The sequence below is a fragment of the Camelus ferus genome, chromosome 9 (genome assembly GCF_009834535.1).
Source record: "Camelus ferus isolate YT-003-E chromosome 9, BCGSAC_Cfer_1.0, whole genome shotgun sequence".
Classification (NCBI taxonomy): domain Eukaryota; kingdom Metazoa; phylum Chordata; class Mammalia; order Artiodactyla; family Camelidae; genus Camelus; species Camelus ferus.
This window is the reverse complement of record NC_045704.1, coordinates 57,964,529-57,988,843: the sequence shown is the minus strand read 5'-3', so window position 1 is coordinate 57,988,843 and position 24,315 is coordinate 57,964,529. Positions and strand designations below refer to the sequence as shown.

The 24,315-nt window shown below is 45.2% G+C and overlaps 1 protein-coding gene across 5 annotated transcripts in view; it reads left to right on the top strand.

Moving 5' to 3' along the window:
- The window catches only part of HAO2 (hydroxyacid oxidase 2), a 29,990-nt gene extending 8,075 nt beyond the window's left edge, over positions 1-21,915 (top strand). For 2 of the 5 annotated variants that reach the window (XM_032486933.1, XM_006184289.3), the window contains exons 2-8: positions 9,251-9,388; positions 11,198-11,349; positions 13,221-13,495; positions 14,815-15,024; positions 16,608-16,766; positions 17,126-17,195; positions 21,107-21,915. In XM_032486933.1, coding sequence (XP_032342824.1) covers positions 9,258-9,388; positions 11,198-11,349; positions 13,221-13,495; positions 14,815-15,024; positions 16,608-16,766; positions 17,126-17,195; positions 21,107-21,162 — 1,053 coding nt within the window. In that variant the 5' untranslated portion in view covers positions 9,251-9,257 and the 3' untranslated portion in view covers positions 21,163-21,915. Of the gene's footprint in view, positions 1-9,235; positions 10,996-11,197; positions 11,350-13,220; positions 13,496-14,814; positions 15,025-16,607; positions 16,767-17,125; positions 17,196-21,106 lie in introns of those variants that run through there. The other 3 variants (XM_032486934.1, XM_032486936.1, XM_014558874.2) reach the window with 3 other exon arrangements.
- The last annotated feature ends 2,400 nt before the right edge of the window (positions 21,916-24,315 follow it).

The window sequence follows — 24,315 nt, the reverse complement described above, 5'->3', positions numbered from 1 at the left end:
TATTTCTTTCCGAATGGTGATTCAGGGATCCAAGCTCCCTTTGCCTTACAGCTATGCCTCCTGGAGAACATGGCTCCCAGAATACTGTAAGGAGAGAAGGAGAGAGGGTCACATATCAGCTCTTAAACTCCTGACCTACAGTTAACACGTGTCACTTCCACTCCTAGCCCGCTGGCCCAATCCGGTCATATGAGCCCCACCCACATTTAACTAACTGGGAAATGTCGGGGAGCAGTGGCTGCCTCTGCCTTCCTGGCGGATGGCATGCATTCAGTAAACCTTGTTGGATGAACCAACGAGTAAACCCAACACAGGTTTAAATTATACTATCACAGAATTACTCAAATCTTGAATCCACTTTCAACCTCCAGAGCCTCGGAGGAGAACCCGCTAGTCATCAACAAGAGAAATCATGCAAATGGGTCTACCATTCATTAATAATCCACACTCCAAGGCAGTGTTCTAGAAAGTTTATATGGGCTATCGTATTGGTCCTTATGAAGGCTCTATGGGATAGGCATTAATATTCTTCTTTCACAAATAGTTTTTTCATGGAACCATGGTGAGCAAACAGCAGAGCTGAGTTTGAGCCCACGTTGGCCAAGTTACAAAGCTTATGAGAGTCTGTCTTCCTGGATGCTCTCAGCGACTGATGTCTTAGGGAGTACTGGGAGCAGCTGAAAGCAACGGCCTTCAGAAATGCAGTTTGGAGTGGATGCCAGAGTGGGAGGTGCTAGGAGGAAGGCGGAGAGAGACCGAGCTCCATCCTATAGCTGCTCTGTCCATCCAGACCGCACTGCCCTTCCTCTCTCTCTCCTGCCACCTCCTGGCATCTGCCACTCTCACAAGCAGCAACACCTTCCAGTTCTCAAGTCAGTAGTGTTCAGAGTTCAGAGCTTGCTCTGAACACTTGTGTCATTTCTGACATCTGTTTTGGCACTCTCCATCCTTTCTGAACAAATGAAGAGGCAGGGCAGTGATCTCCATGCAGGACACCTTTCCCAGGGGTCTCGGTTTTCTGGAAATCGACCAAGCTCACTTTATGCAACTCTTCTGACCCAACAGAGCAGAGACTTGAACGTTTTCTAGCTCACCACGGATACTCCAGACTGGCCGTGTCTGTAGAGACACCCAGAGCGAGTCAGAGGGATTCCTGGTCAGGCTGTGCCAGTCTCATTCTGTGAACATGGGGAATTCACTTGGAGTCTCTGGGTTTTCATTTCTTTCATCTCTGATTTCTTACACTCTCTGATTATCCTTTATCTCATTGGATTAAGATGAGTGACAATTGAAATTAAATATGGAAGGGTTCTCTGTAGACTGTTGAGACTGATTTAAACTTGCAAGGTGATCGTTTATGACCAGTTAAGTGATGGTGTTTTCTTACTTTCTGATCGAGTTAGGATTTTTGCTAACGGAAAGGAGCAAAGATGCATTTGCCCATGGCATTTCCAATGCCAGCTCTCACCCTGCAAAGCATGCTTGGCTGCACACGTTTGCTTCTTTTCATGATGCTTAAGAGCCAGGCCCTGGGAGTCAGAACATACTACTAGGCGTGTTGGGCATCACATATTTTAATCTCTCTGAACATCTGTGAAACAGGGATAATAATGGGATAATAATATTTGTGCTTGGGAATTATTATATAGGTTGAAATATTAATGCATATAAAACAACTTACACGGTGCGTGACGCATCATGAAGCACTGGGTAAATGGCGGCAATTTTATTTTCATTATTAAGGAGCCATTATGCTGTCTCAAGGGTCTTTGTAATCAGATTACTCCACTGCTCAGTAGAATTAGAACGTCCCTAACCTTTCCAAATACCGTAAGAGTCCTTGGATCAGTGTCTCCCAGTCTGCCCTAAACCGTCTCCAACACCCCATAGGCAGCCCACAACTCACAACATGGCTGTGCTCCAAAACTCTACTTGGAAGTCATTTGTTTGAAACTCAGCACTTATTTTCCCATAGAAAGAATGCTATTAAAGTAGTGGTTGGATTCCTGAGTGACTGCAAATACCTACTTGATATGCCAAGTAGCAGAAAACTGGCATAATTGCCATGCAAATGAGCACAAAGTAATGTATTGCTAGTCATAGGTCCAAACTAAAAGCTAAGAAAATTGTGTAATAAATGCTTTCTTTAATTTTCATAAATGCTCCTGATGAGGAAAAGCAGGCTTAATTAGAGGAAGACAGAGTCCAGCAGTAACTTCAGTAAGGAAGCTTAAAGTGCCTCTGAGGGTATTTTCAAAGGCTTTGGAGGTTCTTTACCGGCTCTAATGTGACTTCAAAACTGTTTTACTTTTTTGTTCTTAATCCACGGGACTAATCTCATCCATCACATTGGGATGGGGTTACTTCTGGTTTGCAAAGGGAAGGAGACATGAGAGACTAGGGAAAAGGAAGGATGAGAAAGATTTCCTGAAAAAACAAACCAAAACAAAAAAACAGCCAACAGCTTGGCGAAATCAGGGAAGGGGGAAAAGGCAGACGTCAGTAGTAAGATGGATTACCTGGACCGCCAGCGGGGAACAGATGGGGTGAGAATATATACCACTGGCGAAAGGGAAATGGTGTCCTGACAGGTCAAAGAGTTCCCCTCTGAAGCCATTAGGTGGCGCCACTGGGCCAGAACAGCTTGTGAAGAAAGCCACCTCAAGGCTGGTGAGGAAGAGGCAACGAAGGCTGTGAGCTCCCATCTATTTGCTGCTAGGAACCAGCCCAACTAACCGGCTAGTTCCCTGTTCTGTACTTTATAGCCGCGGAGGAGGTGCTGAATTAGAATGTTAACAGGACCCATCCAGACGGAGGCCTTTGCATTGGTGACCAAGTGAAGCAGAGCAGGCGAGGACCTGGACATCAGCCCAGCCTTTAGTTTCTGGTGGCTTCAAATCTGGCAGAGGTTCTACCAACATGAATAAAAACCCGCAGTCTTTCAAAGGAGGGGCTGAGGCCCAGACAGACGAAAGAACTTGCCTCTGCTCATCGGGGTGATCGTGTCAGTCACCACTGCGAGCACCAGTCCCCCGACTGCGTAGACGAGGCTTTGCTGTGCCCCTCCAGCGGCGGCCCTTTTCCCTGACACTGGTGAACCAAGCGGGGACAGGAGTGGAGCTGGAGCTGGAGGGATGACACCCGGTGCAGATAAGTCTCCAGAAACCTCAGGGCTACGCTGAGAAGCATATTTCAAAATATGCTTATTTCAAAATAAGGAGCAGCAAATTCCAGGTACTTTTGCCAGGTTCTCCAGTGGAAATTCTTAGCGTGACATGCTGTGTCAGGCAGAGCCCTGCACGTGGAAGCAGGAGACCTAGGTCCATGCTGAAATTCTGCTCCGATGTGAACATGTGCACAGCTCTCCTCTCTCTAACATCCCTCTCAGCTCCATCGAGCACAGCACTTCCAACTGTCTCCTAATCCTGGCCGGGTGGGATTTGCGGTCATTATGGCTTATGGAGCTGGGACTGGTGGCTAATGACCTAATTAGGTCAGGATCACTCCAGAGTGAGCAAATCCTTCAGATAGATGTGCCTCCCCTCAGAACCTCAAAAAAACTCCTTCAACCCACGATAAACAAAGCTCCGGTTGTAAAACAAAGATGTGATCGTCCCCCAACTTCCCTGCAGACTGGGTTCTGAAGAACTGTGTGTGCTTCTCCTCAGGGCAGAACGTGTCTGCAGGTCAGGAGGGGACATTTTAATTCCTGGGAAAGAAAACTGGCTAATGAGAGCGGTTGATGGGGTGGTGGCTGGAGAGGGCAGAATATTATTAGACAAAACAGAATAAAATGAAAACGTGGCCATTATGGCCTGGAAGGGGTCCTGAGTCCTCGATTCAAAATGTGTGAGGGTTCAGGGAAAAGGCCAGACCTGATCCTGGACTGACAGAAACCCCAGTCAGTTCCTGTGGTGTGTGACTACTGGCACCTGTCCCTCTGTCCCCTCCCTCCCAGACAAATGTCATTCTCGGTTCCTGAGACCACTCCAATGAGAGGGACACTCCAGTCTCATTTTTTACTCTGGTATCTTACCTTATGTCTCTGGGAACCCAAGTCCTCTACCCTGACCTTTCCTCCCTGTTTCAGGGACTTCTCGGGAGGCCTGTCAGCCTCAGTGACCCTGGGACTCTGCCTGGGACCCCAGCAGCCCTGGGCCCTCCCTTCCCTGCCCCCACGCAGCCCCTACCAAGGCCTTCTCCCGCCTCCATGTCTTCCCTTTCAGTGCCACTGTTGCTATGGCGATGGCTCTAGGCTTTGCGGCCTCTCTCCTTGAGACTTTCATCCCACAGAGATGAAAGCACTTCCAGCCAACCTTGAACCGTGTAATCTCTCAAACAAGGCCCCCAGATGGTAGCCTTGGTATTATCTCTACCACTCCATTGGGAAACTTGGCATGAGTTCTCAGGGCACGGGCCAAAGGGTCTTTAAGGACACCAAGCACCTGCACCTGGAGGTGATCTTCAGAGATAGCCTTTGCTTCCACCCGCCTTGTATCTCAGCGATCTGCCCTGTGCATTCCGCCCTGAGATTTCTTACAGAATTCCTAGGAGTTTTTATCCACGTAGAATCTCTGATATCCCAGGGTTCCTGAAATGTCGACACAAATCACGAGTCATTTGAAACTTCAAATGAGCACAGGTTGCTTTCTAGCTTAACTGCATTCCATCAAACAGCAATAGTGAAGAAAAGAGTCTGCCCTGAAATGCCAACCAGCCCCAGTCTGTGTCCATCCCCCTTCTCGCAGTCGGGGAAAATGATTTGAACTTCAGATCATTAGCAACGGGTACCACCAAGTGTCCTTGCTCTTAGATTTTAGCTTCCTCATCACTGGTATGTAAGTTACACCTCATCATTTTTTTTTTAACCATAGACAAAAAGCCTAAACAGATTAAATGAGCCAAAATGAGCTGAAGTTCTTGGTCAGTGAGCAAGAGACTTTTAGCCTTTTCTCCCCTTTCTCTTCTGCTTGTGCAGCTGGGATATAGGAGGAAAGAAGGAAAAATACTGGAATGGAGATCAAATAAAATGGGAATTAAAAAAACATTAAATAACTTGGATCCTCCCATTAGCTTCTGGTGGCTTTAAAGCCAGTTTGGATCAAACTGAAATACATAAGAACATGTAGGGTGGCCAGGGCTGTGTCTCCATGTAGGCAGTGGTGCTGCGTCTTGTCCCAGCCACGTAGTTGGTCAGACCCCTCCCATTGGTGCCAGAGAAAACCATGCCTCTTTAAAAAGAAAAGAAAAAAAATTTTTTTTAAATCTCATGGCTTAGGTAGGATAGTCTGACTTTCTAGCATGGTCTTGTTGGTAAAGAAATTGTGTTTGAGTGCAGGGGCGATGTCCTGGGGGCCCAGTGACAACCAGCTGGCTGTCTCTGGGGTCCTGTGTGCTTTCCCAACTGTACCTTGTTGGCTTCGTGGAGCTCCAGGAAGGGTGATGGCGCAGATGCGCAGTGCTGGGCAGGCCCCTGCCTGGGGCGCAGCGCTCCGTGCACAGCAGGCACGGGTCTGTGTCGCCCACCTCCACCCACCGCAGCCTGTCCTCCGTGCAGCCATGACTGTCCTGCTCTGGCGCCGCTCTGGTCTCTCAGGAATTTGCTTGTTACTTTCGCTGCGTAAATAAAGCTTCCTGGTTCAGTAGTGCCCCTGCCAAAAAAAAAAAAAAAAAAAATATATATATATATATAGTGCTTAGTCTCCCTTCCAAACCCAGAGAAAACTGAACAACAAAGGTGTCCCCTTCAACTATGAACCTTATATTGGACCTCTAGTGAGAATAATGGGCTCAGGACTCCACTAAGCTTTACCTATGCCATGAAAAGAAAAAAAGGGGGCATCGTAATTGTATTTATATCTTACAAAATTCTTTTCAATTCAATATAACAAGTCATTTATAAGAACCAACTGTTTTGCTCTGCACCATGAAATTGAAAAGGGAAAATGCCTATTTTTAGAGACTACCAGAAGACAGGATTCTGAGCTTTCCCCTGCCTGATCTTTCATGAGTTATTTTGTTTCCTAAGCCCCATTCTCTTCAAATTCAAGCACAAAGAGACTAATACCTTCCCTGTCTACTTCACAGGGAAACGGAAAGAAAATAGTAGATAGAAATGCAATAAAATGGTGTCTGGCCTATCTAAACATGCTGGGTTATTGATTTATTTCCAAGCAGCTTTCAGACGAGAGAATTCATACTATTCCAGGCAAGTAACTCTGAGTGAGTCTGTACTATTTCTCTTGGATTAAATACCAACATTGTTGAGTTTTTAATGCTAGAAATCTGCTGAAGAACCTTTCTGTGAGTGTGTAATGTACAGGTATGTGGGTTTGTTGAGACATCAGGAGGAGAAACTCAGTGGAGAACTTTCATCCAACGAGGCAGAGCGATGACACCCAGGGGAATGTTAAATTCAAGTAATGAACATTGATGATCAGCAACTCAGTGTCACATGCTATCCTACTGCCTGGGGACACGCCGTGTGTTGAGGGGTCCCAGGTTCTGTGATTCGTGAGGAAGACTCACAGGACACAGCGTGTAGTTGAGGCTGTGATTTATTGTAGCGAAAGAATGCAAAGTGAAATTAGCAAAGGGAAAACACTCAAGGGAAAAATCTAGAGGAAACCAAGTGTACGCTTTCAGAAGTCCTCTCCCAGCAGAACTGCACAGCATGCCCTTAATCCTTCCAGCCAGCAGTTGACCACACGTGTGAAATGTCACCCTACCAGGGAAGCTCGTTTCAGAGACTTGGTGCCCAAGGTTTTTTTTTTCACTGGAATCTGGTCAAATGGACACTCTCTGCCTAACCCATACCAAAATTCTAGACTCTCAGAGGGAAAGCAGATGTCCAACATAGTGCACATTGTTTGCATAGCCAGTTTAGACACAGTGAGCCGTTCTTATCAGGAAATGGTGGGAACCCTCCCGAAACCCAAGATCCCAGACTCCAGCCAAGGTCTAACATTGTAAGCAGGCCTTTGGAGCACTAGCATTCTCCGGCATGCTGTTAACCCTTTTATGCACACAGAGGTTTAAATAACTTATGACAGTACAGATGGTTAAATACAATGATTAATTCATCTGATTATAGTTACCCAGCCTTCAAAGGGTCAGATAGGAATGAGATAAATTCGACATGGTTATGGTACTTTGTCAAACTCAACTCAGCACCTCAGTTGCTCCCTGCCCACCCACTGACAAGGTGTGGTGCTTATAAAGAGCTCTGTGGCTGGTTTCCAAACTCACCTCGTAGCCTCTTTCTAGAACTCACGGTGCATCCCATGGGCTCTGTCTTCTGCCTGTCATGTCACTTCTTTCTGCTTAGCCCTTAAGGTGGGTGTTTGGGGCCACTTTTCTCTTTGACTTGACTGGATTTTGACACAGCCTTACCCTTACCAAGATTCCTAACCCCCTACATTTCATCTGGCCTCCTGGGCCCCCTTGTTTGCTGCCCCAATCATGTTTGAAGCCTTAGTTCCTGGGGCTTATCCCCTCAAACAGACTTGAAAGTCATTTAGTTTCTACTCCTAGTCTTTGGCTAATTTTTACCCCCCTGCCAACTGCTGGAGAGATGCTTGGAGCTATTAAATACAGATTTGTCCCCCTGTCCTCGTGGAATCGTCTTATACAGAAGCTTTACTGGCTGGGGCTGACAGTAACCAGCACTCTCAGTCGGCTCTGCACCTGCTGTTCCCACTGCCCTTGCCCCCACTAGAGGGATTTACCCAGCCCTGCCCTCTTTCCTCTTTGAGGAGTGGTGGTAGCAGCAGTACCAAGCTCCAGGTTTACAGGGTTCAGGTTGGAGGTGGGAACAAATGGGGGAGCATATGTTGTCTTCTTGGTCTCCAAAGTCTTCTGGGTCCTATGTTTAATGACCTAGCCAAGGAATCACAAAAAGTCAGCTTCCTCCCTGGTAATCCACTCCAGCCCCTCGCAACTCAGACATCCAGAGATTCTTGGGAACTTGCAGATATTTGTGTCAGCTCAGACCCAGTTTTCTCACCTTATTGGATCTCCTCCCAAAAGGGGCACAGAGATATGAAATCACCCTCCAGGGCGTTTAGGATATGCTCACAGTGACTCAAATGACAAGAAAAAGTCATCAAGAAATGCTGGGTCAGGAGCCAGGTCCTGGAAAGCTGTGGATGCGGTGATACGGGCCCTTGAAAGACAAGAGCTGTGATCAGACTGGCATTTTAGAATGATCCCTGGGTAGCTGGAGGGAGACGAGATGGAGAGTGAATCTGGAGGCCAAGGGACAAAGATAAGAAATTTTTCCTAGGAATCCCACTCCTGGGCATATATCCAGAAGGAACCCTACTTCAGGATGACATATGCACCCCAATGTTCATAGCAGCATTGTCTACAATAGCCAAGACATGGAAACAGCCTAAATGTCCATCAACAGATGACTGATAAAGAAGATGTGGTATATTTATACAATGGAATACTACTCAGCCATAAAAACCGACAATATAACGCCATTTGCAGCAACATGGATGCTCCTGGAGAATGTCATTCTAAGTGAAGTAAGCCAGAAAGAGAAAGAAAAATACCATATGAGATCGCTCATATGTGAAACCTAAAAAACAAACAAACAAACAAAAAAACAAACAAAGCATAAATACAAAACAGAAATAGACTCATAGACATAGAATACAAACTTGTGGTTGCCAAGGGGGTGGGGGGTGGGAAGAGATAGACTGGGATTTCAAAATTGTAGAATAGATAAACAAGATTATACTGTATAGCACAGGGGAATATATACAAGATCTTATGGTAGCTCACAGAGAAAAAAATGTGATAATGAATATATATATGTTCATGTATAATTGAAAAATTGTGCTCTACACTGGAATTTGACACAGCATTGTAAAATGATTATAAATCAATAAAAAATGTTAAAAAAAATTTTTTTGTAAGACTCATCAGAGATGGTGGGGCCCCGACTAGGTCTGAGGCAAGTCAACTAGATCTAGAGAGGAGGGGACAGACGTGAGAGATATTTGGAAAACCAAGTGAGCAGGAGTTGGAGATGGGGCTGGGGAATGGAGGCATGAAGCATGACTCCCTGCTTTCTGGCTACAACCAGCATCTTTGGCAGAACCTCCTTTGAGATAAAGATTACAGGGGGGTTCGTGTGGAATCCAAACAGCTTCGTTCTGTAGCCCCTCCTTCACCCTCTCCTCTATATCTGAAGCCTTTCTTACTGGGTTTTGTTTGGGTGGTTTTGGTTTTTCTTTTAAAGGTCCAGAATGCCCTTGCTGTGTTTGGCAGACTTCCAGGCCCATGCACGGGAGCAGCTGTCTAAGTCAACTTGGGATTATATTGAAGGAGGAGCTGATGATGGCTTCACGAGGGATGACAACATTGCAGCATTTAAAAAGTCTGGTCATCTGTATCCTTTCTATGCTAAGCTAATGTGCACTGGTTGAGAGCTCTTTGGAAGGTAGCAGTCCTGATTTCTGCTTCCAAAGAATGTAACAGTACTCAAGGCAGAATAATGGTTTTTTGTTGTTGTTTGTGGGGAGGGGTTTCTTGGCAGGGGATGCAGGTGACTGGGGAGAGGATGGAGAGAGAGAATTTATCTTAGTGCTGCTGCAGAACTAGCACCAGTGAACTAGCCCTCTCCTGCTGCATCGTGGTGACTTTGCCACCTGAGAAGATAGGACATGAGTCCCAGTGTCTCCAGCCACCTGGGCAGGGAAGAGAAGCTGGCTGGGTAGACCTAAATCCCCTGAGCTCCTAAACTTCCCACTTGGAGGTATAACAGGAGAGAGGGCTCAAGGCTGGAGGAAATGTGGAGACCCAAGGAGTCTTGGGGATGAAAGAAGACTGATTCATGGAGAAGAGTTGGACTGGGGCAGTAGCAGGTAAAATATGGGTCAGTAAACAGCAGTGCACAGGCCAGGTGGGGCCCACTACCGATTTTTGGATGGTCCACAAGCTAAGGATGAGGTGTTTTTTTTTTTCCATTTTTTAAAACATTTAAAAAATTATTTTCTTATTTATATTTTAATTTTTTTCTTTTGTTTTTTTCTTTTTGTTTTTAATTTTTTTCTTTTTTCATTTTTAAATGGTTGAAAAAAATCAAAAGAAGAAGAATTGTAACATGTCCAAATCATATGAAATTCAAATGTCAGTGCCCATAAATGAAGTTTTACTAGAACAGAGCCAAGCTCAGTCATCTACATATTGTCATGGATGCTTTGGCATTACAACAGCCGAGCTGAGTAATTGTGACAGACTGCATGTCCACAAAGCCTAAAGTATTTACTATCTGGCCCTTTACAGAAAACGTATACTGACCCCGTGATACGGAAGTCAGGAGAAAACCGAAAAAAGAAGTGCGAGGTGGTCACTGTCTTCTGTATTCTCATACATCTGTAATGCTATAACAGGCATTTTAATTGCTTTATCTCGTTTTGTCTTCAGGACTCTTAGGAAAGTTGGATTATTATGCCCATTTCACAGATGAAGTAACTAATGCTGTCTTCCCCAAGTTTGCACAATCAGTATTTCCAGAAAAACCTTTCTCAGTTTCTGTACAGAAACAATAATATCTTGTGAGAAACAAGCATTTTGGGACCCTGAGGCTAAGTATCTATTGCACTTAAATGTATGTTTCACATATTTACTATTTCTCAATTGCCATACCTTCCTCTAAAGTCATATTTAAGTTACATTTTCAAGTGAATTAGCTTCTAGCAAAAAAAAAAAAATCATGATCATTCTCTGGAATTTGTCCTCGTTCAGTGACCTTTTCTTACATTACAGAATCTTGTTTCCAACCTAAGAAGGAAGAGCCTGGAATCCTCCCTGCTTATTCTTTTACTTTCTAGTCCTTGTTATGATGAATCCATCAATGCATACAAGTGCAGAGAGTCTGGTCAGGGAAGCATGGCTTCAAGACACAGACCACTGACGGGGCAAATCAGGGAACGTCGTGGACCACATGCGCACTGAGGGCTTAGAGAAGGCGGGGTTAATGGGGTAAATGTGGGACAGGGTGTTGGGAGAGGCTTCCTGGAGGAAGGGAGCCTCCAGCTTGTCTATGCTGCCTGATCAGCTACCCCCACCCTCAAACAGCAGTTTCTTGGGACTCAGTCTGATCTAAATCTGTGCCAGGAATCTGGAGGTCTCCATGCTGGAGAGTCATTCCTCCAATAGAAAATCTCTTTATTGTTCAGCACAGAATCCGCCTCCGTCCCCGGTACCTCAAAGATGTGTCAAAGGTGGACCTGCAGACCACAATCCAAGGGGAGCAGATCAGTGTCCCCATCTGCATCGCACCCACGGGTTTCCACTGCCTGGCCTGGCCTGATGGCGAGATGAGCACAGCCAGAGGTACAGACCCCACCTCGAGGCTCCCTTCCCTGGGGCCCTAACGTGTGCGGAGGTGTCCTTCAGAGCAGCGGCAAGCAGCTCCAGAACTTCTCCGTTAAAGGGTTTACAGCCAGCAATCTGGCTGGAATGAAGGGTAGAAAAAGGAATGCTTAAAACTGTGTTTGTGTAACATTTCACCTAAGAGTGAGAAAATGGCAGTTTTCCATAATAAAGAATGATCAGAGTGGGAGGGAGCTACAGAGGAATAGGAGGTTGTGAAGACCCCACCAAGCCAGCCCACAGAAGAGGGGCACAGGCCCCTCGGACACACCATCTGTGGGGAAGGGATGCTCAGTGTGGCCCCAAGGGCAAGGCTCTCTGCACTCTCGTGGACCAGGGCTGGGGCTGAATGGTGAGTCTCTGGATTTAGGATGAGGAGAGTCATGACATTGGGCCCTGATGCAAAGCCCTGGCAGGTGTTCTTGTCCAAATGTTCCATTTCCCTTCTCCTCAGTTGATTTGACCATCTTATTTGACAAAAAGTTTCTCACTGGGCTCTGTTGCCTTCCTAGTACCCCCTCATTCTTTTCCCTCATCCACTACCATCAAAAAATAATAATGAGAAGCAAAGAGAAGGGGGAGGAGAGGGAGAGGAAAGGAGGGGAAAGGGAGGGGGAAGAGGGTCAAAATATTCCTGTGACTCATTGTAAGCTTCACCCTCAGCCAAATCTGGGGAGTTTTTTTGGGGGGGGGGAGTTAATTAGGTTTATTCATTTATTATTATTTTTTAATGCAGATGCTGGGGATTGAACCCAGGACTCCATGCATGCCAAGCATGTGCTCTACCACTTGAGCTATACGCCCCCCAGTCTGGTTTTTTTCAAGATGCCCAGGGCTTCCCTGAGGTCTTTTCCTTTGATTCTGTGATATAGGAAGCAGTGAATCTAGAATCTAGAATCCAAGGATTCTAGAGCTGAGAGTGACATCCATCTGGTTAGGACCCAGGTCTGGCCAAGCTGAAATATGAATACCCTGTATGAATATGACTACTTTACTAAATCTTCCTGGTTGAGTGTGTTGTGTTGTCTTAGGGGTGGGGTGAGAGGATGGGGGTATCTCCTGCTGACATTAGGAATTGAAAATATTAATTTCTGATTAGGTTGAATTCTCTGCCCCTGGGTTGTAGGATGGTTGTGACATGAACACTCTGGAGAATCCCACTGAGAATGATTAAAAGAAGAAATGAGAAATAAGCAGTGCTTGTCATTGTCAGCCTCATAAGCACTAGCATTTGTACAATACTTCACTTCGTAAATTAAAACAAAACAAAAAAAACGCTCCCCTAGCTGGTATCCCATCTTGCAACCCTATAAGAGAGATATTATTATTTCCTTTTACAGATAAAGAAAATGATGCTCAAGGCCATGCAGCCAAGAACTGGTGGAACCAGCATTCTTCTAATTCCAAATGTCATGCTTTTTCTACAATGTAGCTCAGCCTTCTCCATTGGAATTACATTTTCTCATCCTTGGCCCATTTTAGTTCCCTCTGCTTCATTGATGAGTTCACAAGAAGCCCCGTTCCTATCTGAAAGCCACAACAGGCCCAAAATGGTTCTGGGGACTTAATGTCATCTCTAGCTGGAAATTTTTTGGATACCAAGGGCAGAGTTTGTAAGACGGGTATTGGGAGGAGGACCCAGACAGCTTTAGGTCTGCTAGTCTTGATGAAATATACCTGCTATTCCGGCCCTACAGGAAAGCAAAATGCAGGCCGGTGGTACCCTCACTCAAAGGGCAAGGCAGCCATAGGCAGCACAGACCTCTAGGGCTTCTCACCCCAGAGCAGAATGTGTCTGCTCCTCAATCTGAGTTGTGTTATTTGCTTTGCAGCTGCCCGAGCAGCTGGTGTCTGCTACATCACCAGCACGTATGCCAGCTGCAGCCTTGAAGACATTGTTGCTGCTGCCCCCGAGGGCCTGCGGTGGTACCAACTGTATGTGCAGCCAAATCGGCAGCTAAACAAACAGCTGATCCAAAAGGTAGAATCCCTGGGTTTCAAAGCTCTGGTGATCACTGTGGACGTACCCAAAATTGGCAACAGACGATACAACGTTACGGACCTAAAGAAGAGCTTACTGCTAAAAAATCTTGGATCACCTGAGAAGGTAGGAAAGATACCCGAGCCAATGCGCAGGCGTCACAGGAGGCAGACTTCCATCCCTCTCTCCTCTCTTCTTTCTTTCCACAGGAAGTCACTGAGTGCCTGTCCTGCACCGGGCGTTAGGGATGCAGCCATCCCAAAGGCAGCTGTCATTTCCGCTGCCCAGAACTTCCAGACAAGCAGCATATAAGGCTCGATGTTCTCAGCCCTGGAACTGCCCCACCTGTCACCAGAAATGTTCTGGCCGGGGCTGGGTGCCGAGAAATAGGAAAGCTAAGGAAAGATTTTTTTCACGAAATAGGAGATTGAACTAAAAATTTCTCCCAGTATTTTCTACTTTATGGCACACTTAGCAAAAGATCATTTGGCTGGCACACTGAGATAAACGGACCTTCTGAAGAGGATGCTTATAGCCAAGGTGAACAGCCCTTGGAGTGTTGAAAACTGAGGGGGCACTATCTCTGCACACCTAGAACTCATCCACGTGGCACTGGAGTGCCACAGCACACTTGCTTGGATGAGATGACTACAAAAGGAACTTACAGTCACATGGGATGGAGTGCCCAGAGAGAGAAAGCTATGGTGAAGCTGGAATCCCTTGGCTTCATTACAGATGGTGACACCAGCCTTTTCAGTGAATGGGCAGCTGTGATCCCCAGCCGAGTGCCTCAGCCATTCTACTCATTAACCACAAATTGGCCTTGAGGTTTCCTGGAATCTATCTCAGATTCCAGGGATACACTGGGGTCTATAGATATTTGATTCACATGGAGAGTCAAGATACAAATTGGGTAATCTCAGATTCAGAATGATTGAAGTATTGCTTAGTTCCTGGTACCCAGTGCCTGTCTCCACCATAACACATCACATCGGCCTATACATGCTCTTGCTTTTCCATCTCACTTACTACACTCTGAGGTTTTTTTGTTGTTGTTGTTGTTGTTGTTAGGACTGTGTCTTATTTGCCTTTGTGTGCCCAGATCCTGGCATAACTATTGAGCATTGACACAAATAATGGTAAATAAATAAGCAATTGAAGTAGAAATTCTTCTGTTTATTAATTAATTAATTTTTTTAATGGAGGTACTGGGAATTGAACCCAGGACCTCATGCATGCTAAGCACACACTTTACCAGTGAGCTATACCCTCCCCCTACGGAGAAATTCTTCTACAGAAAATTTGTCAGGAAAAGGAGCTAGTAGTGTTGGATTTTCTGCCTCTTTTTTCAAGCTTATAAATGGTGGCTCTTCAAATGGTGTCCCATCTTTGGAATGGGAGTCTTGAAGGAGTTCAGGACTAAGGTTCTCTTGTATCCCCCACAGGGAAACTCAGTGCCTTATCTCCAGATGACCCCCATTGACTCAGCCATCTGCTGGGATGATCTCTCCTGGTTTCAGAGCCTGACTCGATTGCCCATCATCCTGAAGGGGATCTTGACGAAAGAGGACGCAGAGTTAGCTGTGAAGCACAATGTCCAGGGCATCATTGTTTCCAACCACGGCGGGAGGCAGCTCAACGACGTTCCTGCTTCCGTGAGTAGTGTGCCTTCAGAGTGAGTGTGTTTGTGAGTTGTGTGTGCATCCACAGCAAGGTACTCTCTGTCATTCGACACACACTCCCCTCTCCCTAACCACCTATGTTGGTTTATACCTGTGAATTGTAAGGACTTTTAATTATTACTAATAGCCTAGTATATGCCAGGTTATTTTTTAAAACTTGACATATGTCATCTCTAAATCTCACAACAGTCCTACAGGGTAGGCATCATTGTCCTTAGTTTACAGATGAGGATACTGGAGTTCAGAGATGTCAAGTAACTTGTCTGAGTTCACACAGTCAGTAAGTGGTCAAGCTGGAATTTGACAGAAGAGTTGTCCCCCAGGCACTGAGGTCTCCAGCCGTCTGGAAGGAGTGTTCAGTGAGAAGCTTGCCTGTCTGCATGGACTATAACCTCATATTTTCTCATACGACACATTCCAGGAAGAAACAGTGCCTCATTTAAGCTAATAAACAACTATCTTTCACAATAAAACTTAAATATGTCCTATGAATCCTTTGTTAAAAATTTGGGATAGTGTAATTTTCCCCCTTGACTTATGAATTTATATCCATCATAGATGGAATTTGGGGAAAGAAAAAGAAAAGGGGTGAGGCGGGGTGAGGCAGAGTTAGGCCGATTGACTCCTTAAGTAGCAGAAGTCCCTGCAGGGCCCAGTTTTTACTCTTTTTCCCTGGTCATTCCTCTAAGAGGAATGGAGCAGAACAGAACAGGAGCCCCGAGGCAGTTCCAGAACCCTTTCCTGAAGGCCCCTCCACCCAGACTCGGCTGTGACTCCTCCTTACAGACTTGGAGATGCCCAGGAGCACGGCTCGGTCTGGGGCATCTTAGGTCCACAAGGTCTGTTGGTCACAGAGCCTGAAATGGGAGAGACACGGTGAGAGAAAAGAGCCAGTGGAGACCAGGCCAAAGTGATCAGCTGTTTTTATTTTGTCTTTCGAAGGCTTCAGCCCTACTTTTACAGTGTTACTGCTGCATTCCTATCCCCTGTCTTAGATAACCCCCAAGGGAGTCAGGAACAAGCTGCTCAAGTATGGTGTGTTCAAAATGAGGTAGGACCCATTTACACAGAACAGGCTGTGGTCCAGACACTGGGGTCATGACTGATAATGCTTATTTTGCCAAAAAGACTTAGGGTCTAAGCGATAGAAAACATCTCTAGCTCTGCCACCCTAGAAAGAGTTAAGGTGGAAAAAAACCAAAAGTCAAGATATTCTTTAAAAAGAAGAGCATTAAAGTGAACACTCTAAATGGAAAATGTCCCCTTGGGGATGTGACGAGGAACCAAGAGGTTGTTCCAAGCTGTAGACATCTGAGCTCTGTCCGATCAGAAGATGGCAGGAGGGAGAGCCGGGAGAAGGTCCTTGAGCCTTGGGATTGTGGCTGCACTGCTTTGACAGGCACCAGCATCCTCAAGCAGGGAGGGGAGGAACTGTCAGCCATCACCCCGGCTTGGACCTCCTGGTACCAGCCCACATGGAGGGGGCACCACTGTCCCATGATGCCCTGAGAGTCAAAACAGGAATCCCTCGAGCCACTCTTGTCTCTCCTTTGCAGATCGATGCCTTGATGGAAGTGGTGGCTGCTGTGAAGGGGAAAATCGAAGTGTACGTGGATGGTGGGGTCCGAACTGGCAATGATGTGCTAAAGGCTCTGGCCCTTGGAGCCAAGTGCATTTTTCTGGGGAGACCGATCCTGTGGGGTCTTGCCTACAAGGTAAGAGTGGCAAAGGGAAAACCACCAGAAGATACCACGCTGCCCATTCCTTTCCACGCATTTCTGTGGTTTGACTCCCAAGCTCAGCTGTTTTTTGAGGTGCCACAGTTTCCTAAAGGACTGTGACACCTCCTCCACCCCTCCTTGCTTCCTCTGTATCGTGTTGCAAAATTTTAAGGGCTCTCACACCTATGTTTTCCTCTTTGCCTTCCTTTATTTCCAGCATAGTTCTGATTTCATGGCTCCATCCTCCCCATCACAGCTCTGAGCTCACCTGAAATTTATACTCAGCACATGGTCAGAATGTTCCATCATGCCTCTTTTTGTCTCTCTCCTCTCTGTCTCTGTCTCGGGAGCAGGGCGAACATGGTGTTGAGGAAGTTTTGAACATCTTAAAAAATGAGTTCCACACTTCCATGACCCTTACAGGTAAGTGTTTACAGCTCTTTTCCTGATTCACAACTGAAAGCCAGCCGTCTAAGGAGCCGGAGAGCTGGCCCTTTCTTCTTGCTCGCCTTTCCTGGGCCCAGTGGCTGCAGGAGAGAGCAGGGAGGGAATGTTCCAGACAAAAATTAAGCACAAAGTGCAAATATGACACATCTGCTACCAAAGCAAGTGCAATTTCTGATTACGGGAAAGAGGGTCCCTCTTACTCTGCTCGGATCACATCAGGCTTGTTGGATGTGGTTCTGGGTGTCATATTTGAAGGAATATTCATGGACTCTGAAGAGCAGAGAATTTCTGTCAGAGCAGAAGCATGGAGGGGCTGGGGAGATGGAGGTAAACCAGAGGACGGAAGAGGGAGGAGGAGAAACATCGTCTTCCATAACCACAGACAGCAGGACAAATATGAATGTCTTGAAGTCACATGCAGGTGGACTGCCGTCAAAAATGAGGAGACTGTAAAGCAGTGCTCATAAACATGTTTATGTTTTTAGCAAAGCCTAGAATCCCAGCGAGCCGATAAAAGGGCGTTTCTTAACTAATGATGGTACCTTCTCTCTTCATGAGCATTTGGTTTTAGGATTTGGGTTTTTGGTTTTCTTCTAATTGGCATAATGGCTGGAAGGTGGGTACTGGAGATATTTAGTGCTCAGGGGCCAGGGATGCTGAATGTCCTAAAATGCTTGGAGCCGTTTCAGAGAGAACTGTCCTGCTCAAACGCCAGTGGCCAGTAGCTCTCTCTGCCTTTGACTGTCTTTGTCTGCTGTTAGTGGTAATTGATGGCAATGTGAGAGACAGACAAGGTGGACTCCGATAATGTCTCCCTTCACACCTCAATCCTAAAGTTTGGTAATAACAAATCTTCTGCAGAAGTGAGGAAATAATGAACCAAGAGCTCTAAAGTGGAATCAAGGACACTTTCATGCCGTATTTCTGCGGATGTCAGCGAGCATCTGCCATGTGCCCGGCACAGGGCATCCAGGTCTTTTCCAGTCTGGTTTGATCTGATATTTGGATAAGAATCTTGTACCCAGTGTCCAAGTTGCATAGCATCCATTGGGGCTGCGGACTCAACCTTTTGGGCTTGAGTAGTACAAGCTAGAAAACTTAGATCAGCATTAACACCAGGACCAGCCTCCTTTCCTACCGAGCAGATTCATAGAAAGAAGGGGAAACAGATTAAGGCATCAAGGACCACAAGGGTTTGGGGCCAGAGCCCTACTACAAAGCCTATGATGTAAGTCAGTAAATGACTCAATGTCACCAAGTCCCTCCCATGAGGGAGGAGAGGGCACAAGTGTGAACAGATATCATCTTGGTGTCTTTTGCCCCTGAGAGGGAGCAGGGAGAGAGATGGGAAGACCTATAGGCTTTTGCAGATCCCAGGAGATTGAGATGACTTCTCCTGTGCCCCCAAATATTTTCTCCCGTCCTTGTGAAATGCTGTCTAAACTTCTTTACCAGAATCCTGTTGGGGGAACTTGCAATAGCAAAGCTTTTTTATTCCACCGAAAGTTTATACTGAACAACCTTTGGGGCATAAGAAATAATTCTTTTTCTGAATTAGAGTGTGGAAAGCACCCTTTTTAAAAGGGGGCAGGGAAAAAAGAAAGTAAAAACAGGATGGTGAGCACTTTTATGCCTGACTTTTTATATTCCTTTTCTTCTAATCGGTCTACAATGAGAATGTATTGTTTCAAATTGTTTCAAATGTATAGAAGAATTGGGGGGAGGGCATAGCTCAGTGGTAGAGTGTGTACTTAGCATGCACAAGGTCCTGGGTTCAATCCCCTATTAAAAAATAAATGAATAAACTTAATTACCTCCCCCTTCAAAAATTTAAAAGTAAATAAATAAAATAAATTGTATAAAAATATTTGTTAAAAAATTTTAATATATAGAAAAATTAGTAATCAACAAACAAATGTGGGATGGAGAAGAGGGTCCAAGGAAGAAGAGAAAGAATATAAAACCTAGGCTGAAAAGCATCCTTCAGCATCCTCTGTGCAATTTCCCTCTCCAGGAGAGATCCCCCTCTCCCCAGGTGAGTCCCTGGGGAGAGGAGGGTCTCAGATGGAGGCCTGTGCTTTTGGTGGAATGCACTAGAATACAGAATCATATTATGAAACCCCAGAGATTCTGTTACCCCTTAGCTCTTCCCAGCACAATGCACGTAAGACATCTGATACAGAGTCCGCACCCAGGAGGTGACCAGTCAACATGACTTCTCTTCCCCAATTCCCCCAGAAATATGTGCTGCTTTTCCCTTAAGACGCTGTGTCATCACAGCCCCAGGAGGAAAACCCTATTTGCACTGTTGATAAAAACAAAATCGGCATAAAAATAATGCTTTTCTAACTGTGAAACCTATTGCTGAAATTACATTTATAGAAAGGTTAAAATCCTGATTTGTCTTGAAAGAAAAAAAACACATGCACGTATAACTCATACCCACACAAGCCTGCACAGACCTCACTCAGGTTTCCTCCCTTGTAAGGGCAGGGGACTGAATCAGAAGAGGCTGTGAATCTTCTGGAGGTTTATTGCTTAGAAGCACCCACTTCACGTTAAATTAGCCAAAGTATTTTAGTGTGAACAGCCTCCTTATTTACTGTAATGAAAAAGCAGGAATACACTGTAATTCTGCATTCGCTCTTAACCTTCTACTAAACCTCTACCAAGAGTGAGGTGGTGTCCCTGGTACAACGTGGGACCCAGTCTGATGAGCTTACACTGATACACAGAACAGTACACAGATATCACCAGGGCTTATGTGTGAATGGATGCTTCAAGTTGCCTCCAAATGGAATCACAACACTTTGCTGCAACTGTTGAGACTTTTATACAGCTGAAATATTATTTCTATGACAAAACATAACCAGAGTTTATATTTGGGCATCTCTGTGCTCCTCGAGGAGGCCTGCTGGCTCTGAAGCTGCTCTGTTCTCTGCTCTGTGGAAGCCCAGAGCTCTCAAGATCATTGTCAGTTCTGACGAGAGCATCTCTGGCTCTGAATTCCTGCTTCTGCTGAATTAGGTCAATTACAGGTTATGTTTCTACCCCACGCTTGTCATTTCCGTCCACTATAATCAACACAGGCATGGAACTCAACTCTTCTCTCTGCTTCCATTTTCAGGAAAGGACACCCGCATTAGTTCTATTTTTGTGAGTAATACATTTTGCTAGTTATGTTTTGGGAGGTGAAGGTGCATGCCTCACAGATGTGGATGAGAACTTCAAGCAAAACAGGACATAGTCTCTTATTAAATTCTTTCAGCCTTCTAATCACCAGTGATTTTCCACTGTCATCTTAATCCCACAATTCTCCAGCTCATATTATCACTTTCTCCCATCTCTTTTTACTTCTTATCTGGAGTTACTGTCTTCAGTTCCTGTGTCTAATTTCAGTCTAATCTCTAGCCCTAATTTTGCTTTTTAATTAAGGTCCTCCACTAAAGAAAAGAGTTCTGTTTTACAACTTTCCCTTAGAGGGCGGTTGTGGATGCAATACTCACCCTATGTCATATACTATCCCTGAGTCATATTCCTCCCTGACAGAGACTTCCTATGTCCTTAAGCCTTATCAGGACTGAGATAAAGGCCAAGTATATCTACTGCAGACAAACTGATTTTTCAACATGCTGCAATACTGCTTTTACGTTTTTATCATGCCATTTTGACATGGCTGTTTTAAAAGAGAACCCAGGCACAGGCTCACAAGATAATTCCCAGTGTGCAATCAGATTTACATGGTACATCCAGTGTACATAACATTTTATCAGGGTGAGAACAAAGATCAAGACAGGCTTGTTCGCATTGGACCATCCCATACCCACAGTGGGGTGGGCGACTGGTGTTTTTGAGAAATGAGCTTTTAAACTATGTCGTTCTTTTAGGCTGCCGGTCAGTTGCTGAGATCAATCGGGACCTGATCCAGTTCTCCAGGTTGTAAAGAAAGAGAGTGAATGACCTGACTGATGGCTGAGCTTGCCCAGAGAAGGAAGTCAGAATCATAGTGTGACGTGTGATGCTACCCTGCCTCGGCCCCATCCTGTCCAGTGGTTCATTCCCTGCACCCTTGACCACTCCACCCCAATCCCTCATTCTCCTCAAATGTGCCCTGCTCTGCCTCACTGCCTGGCTGTTCTCTTGCCTAAAATCCTCCCCCAAAAGACGTGATCTTAAAAAGGCAAATCAATAATGACTGAAATAGCTAGTGGATTCAATTTTTTGCATATCTTATACGTTTCTATGAGACAACTATGGAAATCTACACTCTAGACAGACAGCACTGTGTATAAAATACTCCCCAACAGAACTCATACTCCTATCTACAGATAATGAGGAAATAATAGAGGTAGAAACATAGGCTTTGGAGCCATACAGACAGGATTAACAGTCAAACTTTTGACTTGGGCAAGTGTTCCAGTCTCTCTGTGCTTCCATGTCCTTGTCTATAAAATGGGGATTATGCTACCCAGCTCGCTACGATGAGAGAGAGATTAAGTGAGATAATGTATGTAAAGTTCAGAGCACAATGCTTAACGGTTAATATGTTTAAGAAACAGTAGCTTTTGTTATTATTATTTGGCAGGTTGCTATTCATCTTTCCAGACCTTGTTCAAAGGTCACCTATTCTTACTCTGCCTACTTCCTAAGGGCTTCCTGTAGTACTTTGCACATTAAACTATTACAACCCTTATTATAATGTGGTTTTACTGATTGATTGAATTTTTCACATCTCTCGCTCCACAAATAGACTATACATGACTCTGAGCAAGAAACTGTATACTTGGTTCTGGGGTTGACATGCAGTGGCATCTCAGTAAACTTCTGTGGGACGATGGATGGATGGATGATGGGTGGATGGATGGACTGAAGTGAGTGAACGGAGTGAAAGGAGAGATGGAAAAATGAATAAATACCCTACCAGCGGAAAAACTCCCCAGACCAGTCAGTCAGCGAAAATAGACTCCTAGAGCAGAAACACCCAGATGAGTAAGATCTGACACTTGCAGACAGCAAGAAAGTTAGGGATAGAAATCAATGTCCTAAATAAGTAACATCATAACTGGTTTCCAGGTGTTCTCTCTTGCTCCTTGTTACATTCTGTTTTTCCATGCAGCTATCAGATTTTTTTTAAGTATAAGCAAATCCTACATCTCACCTGTTTAAAGCCTGTCTATGGCTTCCCACTCCATTTAGCCTAAGTTCTAAACTGATGATCAGCCCTCCGGGGCATGGTGTTACCCTCCCAACTCATTTCTTTATCACTCTCTCTCTCCTTCGCTCACTACGCCCCAGCCATACTCCTCCTTTCTGTTTCTTAAACAAGCAAAACTCTTTCTTGCCTCTGGACTTCCACACTTACTGTTCCCTCTGCATAAAATGTCCTTCCCTGCCTTCTGCCTGTGATTGGCTCTTTCTTGACATTCAGATCTCGGCTTAAATGTGACCTCCACAGGGAGGTGAGAGTACCCTGACCATCCTATCTAGAATGGGCTCTACTTGACTCATCACAGCAACCTGTTTTCCCCCTTGTCACTGCAGTACTTCCTACAATTGGCAATTAACTTATCCTTTGTTTATCTGTTCATTGTGCATCTGCACCAGGATGGAAACTTCGTCAGTTGTGCTCTCCCCTTCATTCCCAGAGCATAGAACCATGCCCAACCCCATGAACGCTTTGAGTAAATGTTTGTTCAATGACATAATCCGAAAAGACAAAGGTGGGTCAAACTGCATTGTCACATCTGGAGAAGTGCAGCTGTCCCAGAGGGAAAACAGTGAGTTAAGACACAGCCAAGCTGGACTGGTCACTACCTAAGCCAACAGACATCAAGTCTCCTGTCATTCCCGGGCTGGACTCTCTTCTGCCTGAACCCATGCCAAGTACAGTTCCACGTTCGCCCAGCTTACATCACATAACCAAGGGCCTGGTCAAGGGAACATCAGATAGCACGGGAAACACTGAAAGAGAAAGCAGTCCTGCAGTGACCTCCCTGGTCATCACTCTTAATGCTATAGCCACTTGCCTAACCCAAATATATGCACATATGTCACCTACATATTTGGAAAGAAAAAATAAAGTATAGTGGTATTAGATAGTCCTGTTTGCCTACGCTGGGGATATTCAGAACCCAGAATATAAAGGAAGTGAATACTCAGATTCCCAAATAATCAACTCCTTTGATGGTTCTCTGAATAAAAGATCTTAAAAGGGCAGATCAGTAATGACTGCAGCAGCTATATTTTTTTGCACACCCTCTATACCTTTATGAAATAACTATGGAAATTTGCACTCTGGACAGAAGAACTATCCATATAAAATATTCCCCGGCCAAAATCATACTCCCTATCAGACGGGCAGGATAGACCAACTAGAGGGAAGAAGGAAGGTGAAGCTACTGTAGTTAGGATGCTTAAAAGGTAGTAGATACTTCATAAGGCTGTGATCTTTGGAAGGAGGCCCAGGAGGCTGAGTGAGATGCCACTGTTAATGAGTTAATAAAAGGAAAAGGAGAATTGCCCATGACCTTTCTCTTAGAGTCTAACGTTTTTATTCAGTGAAAAGTTAAAATTAGCTCCTTCATTGTTGGGCTGATAGTCAATTTGAGGCCAAGAAGGAGTCTTAATTTGGTAGCAAGGATGGAGTGCTGGTGCTAAAAGTTTAGGAACATTTGAAGGAAGTGCCATGTCTAGGAACAACTCCCTGGCTGATAGAGATGTCACAGTTGCATGGTGGGACGGGAGGCCTAAATGACCTTGGGTTTGAAGGAGACCCTCAACACACTGATTACAGCAGCCACATGTGCCTTGGAAAAGATGGAGGTTTCAAAGGATCAAAAAGGGATGTGGGGCAGCAGTGGTCCTGGGGTACCCCAACTCATGTGCTGCTGCAAGGAATCTTGGGAAACTTTTTTACTGTAGTTCACAGAGACATAAGAGAACAGAAAAGCAAATAAAAGCTTAAAATAATATTTTTTTGTAACCTAGGATGCTACAAGACCTTATGGCCCATTAAGGAATGCCTCTTCTGTGTAGTACACTGACCTCCAGGAGAAGTCACAAAAAGAGAGTTTGAGACGAGATTCAAGGACTCTGG